The 9,781-nt window shown below is 41.5% G+C and overlaps 1 protein-coding gene across 4 annotated transcripts; it reads right to left on the reverse strand.

Moving 5' to 3' along the window:
• Positions 1-3,034: 3,034 nt before the first annotated feature.
• On the reverse strand, positions 3,035-5,640 carry LOC147606152 (mitochondrial succinate-fumarate transporter 1-like). Of its 4 annotated transcripts, none has more exons than XR_015265030.1 (5): positions 5,508-5,640; positions 4,540-5,373; positions 4,312-4,439; positions 3,494-3,560; positions 3,035-3,307 (listed from the first exon to the last, which is right to left on the reverse strand). XR_015265030.1 is itself a non-coding variant. In XM_086792442.1 (5 exons), exons 2-4 carry the CDS (start codon positions 5,023-5,025, stop codon positions 3,538-3,540), a joined length of 630 nt encoding a protein of 209 aa, XP_086648568.1. In that variant the 5' UTR covers positions 5,026-5,373; positions 5,508-5,640; the 3' UTR covers positions 3,035-3,307; positions 3,494-3,537. The 4 variants fall into 4 exon arrangements, 3 of the variants coding, with proteins under 3 accessions (XP_086648568.1, XP_086648567.1, XP_086648569.1); XM_086792442.1 differs by having other exon boundaries at positions 4,312-4,432; XM_086792441.1 differs by lacking the exons at positions 3,035-3,307; positions 3,494-3,560 and having other exon boundaries at positions 3,569-4,432.
• Positions 5,641-9,781: the final 4,141 nt, after the last annotated feature.

The raw sequence follows: 9,781 nt of genomic DNA on the forward strand, positions 1-9,781 counted from the left end.
ATATGATGTTGTGCCAAGAAGGTCTAGACTACCATGTCCCCATGTAAATCATGTATTGGTGGTCCTAGCATTGTTTCTACCAATCAAAAAGTATGGGCCACTTCTACCAACCACTTGATGATTTTTAAGGGCCCAAGCCATTTCCACACACCAAAAAGAGGCCTCGCATATGAAGAATTTCTACATCGCATATCCCCTTCATGATGTTGACCACCATGGCTACCCAAAGATTATCCCACATGCCTTGCATCCCGCTATGGATTGGTTCTGATTCTACCTCTTAACCTTGCATGCCAACTCCACGGCATATCATGGCCTACACACCGTGCCAACCTCGCAACAGCTTCACCCTCAACCTGGGTGAAGCAAGGATGCAATTACCACACATTAGGGAGGGGGTATGTTAAAATCACTTCATAGGTTAACATGGTTTTACCCACCCGACCTACCGTAAGGCGCTTTGCCATCTTACTTGCTCAAAACAAGCACTTATCTTTTGTAAGACGACATTGAAAGTGGCCTTACCTTGAATTTAATGGGAAATTCTACGGACTTCATGTACATACTTACATGAGACTAGTAATAGTGGGCCTTACCTTGAATTTTGCATCAAATAAATAAATTCTAAGAACTTCATATACATACTCGCTTAAGACTAGTTAAAGTGGCTGGAACATTTTTTAGTTTGGGTAGCCTAGTGTGAAAACTAGTCACTTGTATATAATTTAGTTCTTGACACTAAGCATTCCCAGATGGCCCAAGTACAAAAAGTAAAGATTTGAGGTTGAGGTGACTTGTTGACATTGCTTCCTAGGATAATCCAAATCCAATCCTCCTCCTTAAGTAATACTTATATATTTGTGCCTCCGTATATGCCCTAACATAAACACTATAGATTTATGTATGTGGCCTTCATATCTTCATTCTCTTTATTCATCTTTTCTAAAATCCTTACCAAGTGTTGAGACTAATCATACTCACCCAAAAAGCGAGGCTTCCCTAATTTGCTATGTGGTCATCTCTTCTTCTATTATAGGCTCTTAACATATGTGCTTCAATGTATGGCACTACTTTGGCTAACTTTGCATCTTTTTTTTCTTTCAACTTCTACACATCCTCTTCATATTGTGCACATATCCTGTCCTTGCAGGTTACTGTCTTCTAAATAATTTCTTGTGGAGGAATCCCTCCTTTGCCCAAGCTTTCAATCTTTGTCATGGAAAGGGGTCATCAGAGGGGGGATCTGCACCATTGATTTTAGGAGCGCTAAATTTCAAAATATGAATCTGGTGCACTTGCATGTCGCCATCCCTTCTCAGTGTGCTGAAGTGTCCACACCAAGAAGCACGAGCTATCGCCATTCCTTCCTACCTGGCTGAAGTGCACAACTGACGATCACAAGCCTGTCACCATCAACTTTTCTAGTTGCTGACGTGACGACTAAGAATAACACGAGCTCTACCTTCCCCCATCCACGACGGGCGAGAAAGGCCGTCGGGAGGCCTTTCTGGCTGGAAGGGGGCTCCTGGCCTCCGCCAATTGCCCCCCTTCCTCCCAAGAAAGGCCTCTCGACAGCCTTTCCCTACACCTTCTTCCCCTTAGGATCCTCATGACTCATTCGATCTCCTTGCATTTTTTGGAGGTTCTCTTCTCCCTTGGAGTGTTTGGGTTTCTTCTCTCTTTAGTATTTCTCCATCAAAACATTGGCATCTGATTTTAAGTAGGTTGCTATATGATGCTATACAATTTGCTTGCTTCACCTCCGTTTTGTATTTTCTTTTTGTGCTCTTCCTCAACAGTTCTTTCCTTCTAGCTTCCTCTCTAACCTTCTTGTCTTCCAAGAACTACAACACCAAGTGTTGCCCACATTTGTAAATGCTTTGCTATTGAGCCTTAATGCACTGTTGTTCCATGTTATCATCATACAACATACCAAGAAAATCGACTCCTTGATTTTCAAAAGTCTTTGGAGTATCTTCTCAAACGTCGTTTTGACCTCTTTCAAGATCACTCTCCCCGCAAAGATGAATGAAAAGAAAGTGGCTTGTGGTCTCTTCATCTTCCATCTTTTCCATGCCAACACACTACCAAGATAGTTTATCCTTTCTATTCAAACAAGATTTTCACTAATCCATGTATGCCCCTGCACGACAAAATCTACTCCTTGGTTTTCACAAGTCTTTGGAGTATCTTCTCAAACATCGTTTCGACCTCCTTCAAGATCACTCACACTACAAACACGAATGGAAAGAAAGTGACATGTGATCTTGATCTTCCATCTTTTCCATGATAACACACTACCAAGATAGTTTATTGTGATTACCCGATAGTTCAAACAAGATTTACACTAGTCCATGTACCACTTGTGAAACTCTTACCACTCATCGTGCCTCTCTATTATGAACCTTAGTCTAATGAATATTTGAAGAGCAACAAAGGCTAACTAATACAAAGCTTGAAGGGTATTTGCATTCGTTTGAGAACATCAACTCATGAAAGAAAGACACATTCGTGTGTGTGTTGGGGAGGGTGAGGCAAGGAATATATGTGTGTGGCATGCACACGCACATACATTCATAAGTATATGTGTGTGTGTGTGTGTGTGTGTGTGTGTGAGAGAGAGAGAGAGAGAGAGAGAGAGAGAGAGAGAAGTGGAAAGAAAATCTCTTGGATGTGTACTTCCAATCATTGCATTGGACTCCCAAGAGGGACTCTACAAAACCTACCTACATTTCCCAAAAACTTTATATCCTGTTGATTGATTGACATGCAGCTTTAGTTCTAGAATGCTAAATAGCTTAATTTTGTGTTTGAGCTTTAAGCCCAAAGAGGAGCCGGCTAAAGCTGATTTACTGCCACATTGCTCAGCCGATTGCAATCATAAGCAAGATAAGACGGCTTGTAGATGCAACATGCACACTATGTTGTAGTAAAAGGGATACTAAAGTAAGAGTTGGCCTCTTAAAACATTTAATTCTCAGGCCTTCATCTGAAATGTGTAAGTTAATTAATGATCCTTAGAACCACAAGGATGTCAACAATATTCAAACTTAACAAAACAACATAACTTTCCTTATTCTTCATGGAGTCAAGGAGCCTTCCCATCAAAATTTTGGATGCAAAGGCTGGTTGAACACATAACTAAACAACTTTCAAAGGTTGCTTGAGATCTCATGGGAAGCAAGTAGCAACATGGGTCGGATGTTCATTGCCGCCCTCAAAACTCAGATTGGATGTTCGTATGCTCTTTAAACTCCAATTGAATAATGGGCAACATCACTACTCTGCCTGATGGGTTACCTTCAACCTGTCTCAAAGGACAAAAGCATTAGTGAAAGACAATTTGGCTCCAAACACAACACAGATCAGACCTGCATATAAACTCTCCTTATTTTTTTTCTTTGGGAGGAAAGTGTGGTTTCCTGCCAAAGCAGTAAGGGAATTGTCTATGGATGTATGGATAACGAATGGTGAAGTCTTGAAGAGAGCATACCCGATACTTTTTTATTAGCATCTATGCCGATGCCAAAAATCACATCACAAGAGTCCAATGCAAAACACTGTGGAAATGGTCCAAAATTGGATTAGTTTTGTCAAATAATGAAGCAGACAAAGAGATGCTACGAAGCACTCCATAAGCATTGAGCAGCTACAAAAAAATGTCAGCACTGTGTAATGTGGATAAGCCCAATCACGTACTCCATTGAAATGTGGACATCTTATAATTTCTCAAATAAAAGTGTTTAAGATGCTTGGATAGATCCATAATAAAAGCCAATTCTTCATTTATATGTCTGTATTTTAACTCTTCTGAGAGACATCCATAGTGCCTAAAAGAGAGACCACTTCTGCATCCACATGCTTGGTAGTTATGATTGGATTGTGCAACCTGAAGTGATCATAAACTGTTATTCTTTTCATAGAAGCCAATAACTTGATCAGCAACCGTCCACATAATTGCTTGACCTGGTGGTATCTTCATCAGTCTAGGAAGTAACCCTTTCCACAATGCATGCAACCCTTCCCCTTTATAGATACTCCCTAACGCGTGAAGCATGCCTTTGTATTGTGCACTCCCTACTCCATCCATGTATCTGCTCTGGGCCATTAATCGTGTCTTGACAACATCAAATGGACCAGTACAAATGGGGCCTGCAAAACCTGATAAGAAGCCTGATACCATTGACTGCCAGGGCTGTACAGTGCAGGCATCCCCTTCATGTTTACCCCATAGAAATGAATCAAATGAACTCTTGGCACTAAACATGACGGCTTGGTTAATCCCATTTCTCATAAGGGTAGGAGCCACACCTGCCCACAGCCCCCAGGTCCCTTCCTCGTGTACTATGGTAACAGCACAGTTAATAGGTCCTTTGTACTTCAATAAAGGTGACGATAACCCTCTTTGCTGTTGAAGTCTGATTTTCACAACCTGCAAACTAGGCAATGTAACCTTCATGTCAACCTGAAGCAAAAGAAGAGCAATGCCACCCCATAAGCAGATTTTGATATGGAAGAAAGAGCAGGCGGAAGCTATACCTCGCAGGGAGTCACGATCAGAAAGGCCTCTAGAACGCCGGCACCGAACCCAGCTGCAAGCCTCCCAGCATGGCTCAATTCTCCTGTTTCTGGGTCTGTGAAAGCTGCTTGCAGTACTGCATTGGAGCCCATCCTCAGAGTGTGCTTAAGCACCAAATGGGTTGAATATGGGGTGAGACCTTTCCACAATGATCTGACTCCCTCTTGCTGTACAATGGATTTTCCACATGATAGGATACCCTTATACTGCCCACTTGTGTCCAGTTGCAGGCGCGTCTTGACGGAGTCGATGGGTTGCAGACAACATGCTTCAACAGCACCTCCAATAGAACCTGAGATGGCTTTCACAAGGGGAGGGGTAACAACCCTGCCATTGCCATGGCCATGAGAACCATGCCCATGGCTATGGCTCTGGCCATGACCATGACTATGGCTTGGAAATTTTGGTCTTGTTGTCCATGCGGAGAATGAAGACGATGGACCCATGAGAAGATGTGAGCATTTGATTTTTTCACAGTAAATGCTGGCTTTCGCGGTCAAAGCACCATGGCTGAGGCCCTAAGTTACATGCAAACAGCCCTCACATGGGGTAGGGTTGTGCGGCAGCGATGTGCGGCTAATGTATGGAAACCCTCGAGGGCAATGTATGGCTGAAAACATGCGATTCCCTGCAACATTAATTGCTTACAAGGAGGAGAAAGAAAAACCAAGGAAGATACCACCACCACCACGAAGTCACAGGAGCGTCTTGCAAGAAGGCTGACTCGGTGAGATCGACGTGAGATGCCTGCCATCGCTTCGCCCCTTCTGCTCCGAAACCGATGCTTCATGAGGCTGCGCGTACCAATTTGTATGGTTTTTGGCCGTTTTTTTTTTAAACAATAGTTATATGTACTAATATATTAACAAAGACAGCCCGCTACAAAACGTTCTAATAGTGGAAGAGCTCAGAGGCTTGGAGCAGGTACCGTACGAGGAGCTGCCATCAGATCTACGCACGAGCTGGTTTCTCCATCGGCTCTGCAACCCTTATGGGTTCTCCCTATGGCGAAACAAGGGGGTTTCCAGTTCGGGTACCCCCAAACCCCCTCCTAAATCCTCAGCACAACAGAACCCCAGGCATGATCCTCAGATTCAATCCCATCAGAATGAAGAGGGCTCATCTTCCCAGGAGCTTCCATCATCACAACGTATGCAAGGAGCCTGGTGCATTCCGCTCAGCGAGAATAGGGATTTTCTCACAGATAACTGACGTGTAGGATTTGCTCTGCATGAGCAACACGTGGCGCCCATTTCCTTTTTGGGAAGAGATAACCCGTCCTTTGATCATCTCCACCCGTTTCGCCTAAATTTAGAACCTCTTCAACCCAAAGTTTGATAGATGGAAAGGATTTCAACAAAATTTGGCAGAAGATGCCTGGTTCAACTACTCATCCCAACAACTGTCGACTTCCTTTCTTGCTGGAAGCCATCTCAAAGTAACATCAAAGGGCTTCAAACCCTCTACATAAATTTCTAGTGGTCAGGAGATGCTAACAACTATAAAATACCAAAAGTGGCTTGGACATATTGCACTATGCCCAAAAACAAGGGGGGACTGGGTATCCCGAATGTGGAGGATTTGGCTAACATAATGGCAGCAAAATGGATTATAAGGAGCCTTATGCAACCTAAAATGGACTGGGCAATTCTTATGCACAAGAAATTGGGCAAACTTAAACTATCCCCAAAATGCCTCAATGGAAGAACATTCCAGTCCTCCCCTTGTTCTTCAGTCCAATCCAAATCATCCATCCACATCTCATCGCATCCATTCACATCCATCTCATTCATTACATCCACATCACATCACATACATCCCATCCAATAGAATTTGATCTTGTCAAAAGCATCTGGAGTGCATGGAACAGAGTTAGAGAGATGATTTGCCTTACCAAGTATGAAAAGAAAATTTGTTGGTCTCCTTCACCTGGACTCTATTTGGTTTTCATTATATTTGAAAAATCGTGTGGAAGAACACAACCCGAGGAGATCACACAAAATGTAAAAAAAAGGAATTCAATATTGGGCAGATGTCTAGGACTTCTTTAACCAGAAGTGGAAAGACCCTGATCTGATGGCTCAGATCCAACCAAAAGTGGACAAACCTTGATCTGATGGCTCATATGTTTAAACTTAATAGGGAGGATCTTTTATTTCTCCAATCTAGACTCACCAAGTGGGATCCTGACAAAACTCAACTCATTCAATGTAGGAGAGCTTTTAAAGTGGATGCTTTTCGCTGGTCCCATTCCCGTACCATGTTGCCTATACCTCCTATGCCATTCAAAGGTATGCATGTACATGTCAAGCTAAATGGAAATGGAATATATTGTGGGACGGGAAGTAATGGGAATTGAGGTTTTCAAAATTCTAGTCTTCAATAATTTCCCCAAAAAAATCAATCCTATTGTGGTTAATTATACACAAGGGACTGGATATAAATGAGAGAGCCAAGAAACTTGGGATTGGAGATGGGATCTATCCCAGATGTAGACAAGAAGAGAAAATGCTTCCTCACCTCTTCATTTCCTGCAGATTTAATAATAAAAGTCTACTTAAACTAGTGCAGCTATGTTTATCCCCTATTAATAAATCTCAAATTACGTGGAAGCAACTTTTGTTGGGGGATTTCATAGGTTTCTCATCTAATCTTTGGAATACAATCCATGTAGAATATATTTAGTGTATTTGGATAATGTGTAATCATTTTGTGTTTCATAATGTAGACCCCATCAAATACCCCAGCCTGAGTCATGCTATGTGTGTGCAGATGAAGTTGATTCTCATGAGTTAAGCTTCTCATAAAAAGCCTTGTGTGATGTACTGAAGATCCTTTTTGAATAATCCTAAACATCTTGCTTCGATTTTTTTTAAAATCTCCTACAACCCTTCTCTTAGATACATTAGATTTTGAGGCCCGAAAATTCCTCAACCATACAAAGATCCTCCAATTTACAATTAAGTAATCTGCATATGAGATCCCACCTTTCATCTTCCCAAACAAAAGAAGATTATCCCCATGAAATGTGATATCTTGGTTGCATACAGGTAATCATCATGGCTTCAAAAGTGCAGTCCTTGGGAGTGTGAAAATATACAAGTGAATAGGGTGTGTGCGAGAACAAGCCCTTAGCAAGAGGCTGTAAAAGAGAATTTGTAAATGAGTGAGAAGCTGTGAATAGGGTGTGTGCGAGAACAAGCCCTTAGCAAGAGGCTGTAAAAGAGAATCTGTAAATGAGTGAGAAGCTGTGAAAAGATGAGAAGTATCTACTGGGAGAGAATAAAGGGTAGCATGAGAAGATTTAGGATGTGTGGAGATATTCTGGGAAGAGGTGGAGAGAATCAAGCAAAAGAGGTGGAGTGAATCAAGGAGAGATCAGTGGGATTAGATGCTTGGATATAAACTCTATAAATTGAGGCATTGGCCTAATGAGAATTTGCTGGTTTTTGATTATCCATGCCTACATTAAGCTATCAGCAGCTAATTGCTCACTAATCACATCTTATCATCTAATCTCTTTGCTAATGATATTGATTCTTGCATTTGATCCACCATAGCTCATCACATTGCTGCAAATTTAACATGGTATCAGAGCCTAGCTTAGAATCCATCAAATTTATGAGCCCATTATCTTGCTTAATCACCTAGTTAATTAAGATTAGAAAAAAAGTCAAATTTTAAGCTCTTTTTCAAATAACCTATACACCCCCAGCTGGTGGAGGAGCTCTCTCTCCCTTCACACATAACATTGGCCCAAAACCTCTTAGCCACATGTAGCCATACTCCTTGTGCTTCAGTCCATCAACTCAAAGCATCAAACCGCGCTGCTTAGCCTGCAGAATTCTGCGTTTCTTCAAGCACCATTTTTCTGAAGGAAAATGGAGATCTTGTCTTCCACGAATACAATGGGTCTAATTCCTCTTGGCCCTAGGGGTTTTCAAGGGTGCTCTACAAGTTGGTGAAGACAGCTTTTGATTTCATCGAGTCTACATTGAGATCCAAGCTCTGCATCAAATCTGCATGTGACTTTGGTAAAACAGAGATTAAGCATTCAATGTTTGGTCAAATCTTGTGTTTATTGGCTTAATCCTCTACTAGAATGCTATTGATGGCTTTGAAAGGAGTTGAGCTCATTTGAACTCTAAGGTTCCAGATCTGGACTCCTCGTATACTCTGTTTTCTACACACAAAATAAAGGATTATTTTGCTAATCAGTGATTAATCAATACTAATCACTGTATTTTGGTGCAATTAAGGGTTTCAAAATTAACCATAGGGTATCTGATACAGATCTCTATAACTTCATATTGCAATTCAGAGATGGTTTGATACTCCAACCATTCAGTACAGATTTACTACCCTTGGTTTTATGTAATTTTTGGTGAATTTATGCTAATAAATCTGTTGTCATCATCACCTAAACACCAAATTGAGTTGTAAAAAGTAGACACTGCCCTTGAATCTTGAAATTGGATCAAGAGGTAAGACTCCCTTCACATCATCATATGAGCACGGCACAAGAGATAGCCAAATTTAATGGGGAGTAGTTTTATACATGGCAAACAAAAACCATGTTTCTGCTCATGAGGAAAAATCTATGGGGGCTAGTTGAGGGAAGAGATGAATGCCTAGAGGTGAGTGGGAAAAATGAGTGGAAGAGCAGAAATGAGACAGCATTAGGACTTATCGCACTCAGTTTAAATGATGAAATCATTCATCACATCACATGGATACAATGGGCAAAAGATGCATGGGATGAACTCAATAAATTATTTGGCATTCAAGCAAAAAAATTCAAAGATAAATCTGTTAATGCAATTCTACAAACTGGATATGAAGGAAAGTGAACCTTTAATCACACACTTGAACACATATAAAAGCATTAAGCAACAACTGGTAGCCATTGGCAAGAAGGTAGAACATGATGAGGCACTAGCAGTGCTTCTAAAGAGTGAGGATTCTCTCGAGGATGAGGATAAGGAAGAGGAAGAGTAGGAGGAAGGACCTTCACTTGCCACAACTGTGGAAATCCAGGACACATGGCAAGAGACTGCTACAACAAACCCAGTGGAGAAGGAACGACATCGGCAAACTTCATGGAGGCTCCTAAGGAAGTGGAGTCAGATCATCTTTTCTAAGAGAGAGAGAGAGAGAGAGAGAGAGAGAGAGAGAGAGAGAGAAACCCCACAACCCAATGTA

Source organism: Cibotium barometz, chromosome 58, assembly GCF_041138505.1.
Source record: "Cibotium barometz isolate CiBa-2024 chromosome 58, ASM4113850v1, whole genome shotgun sequence".
NCBI lineage: Eukaryota > Viridiplantae > Streptophyta > Polypodiopsida > Cyatheales > Cibotiaceae > Cibotium > Cibotium barometz.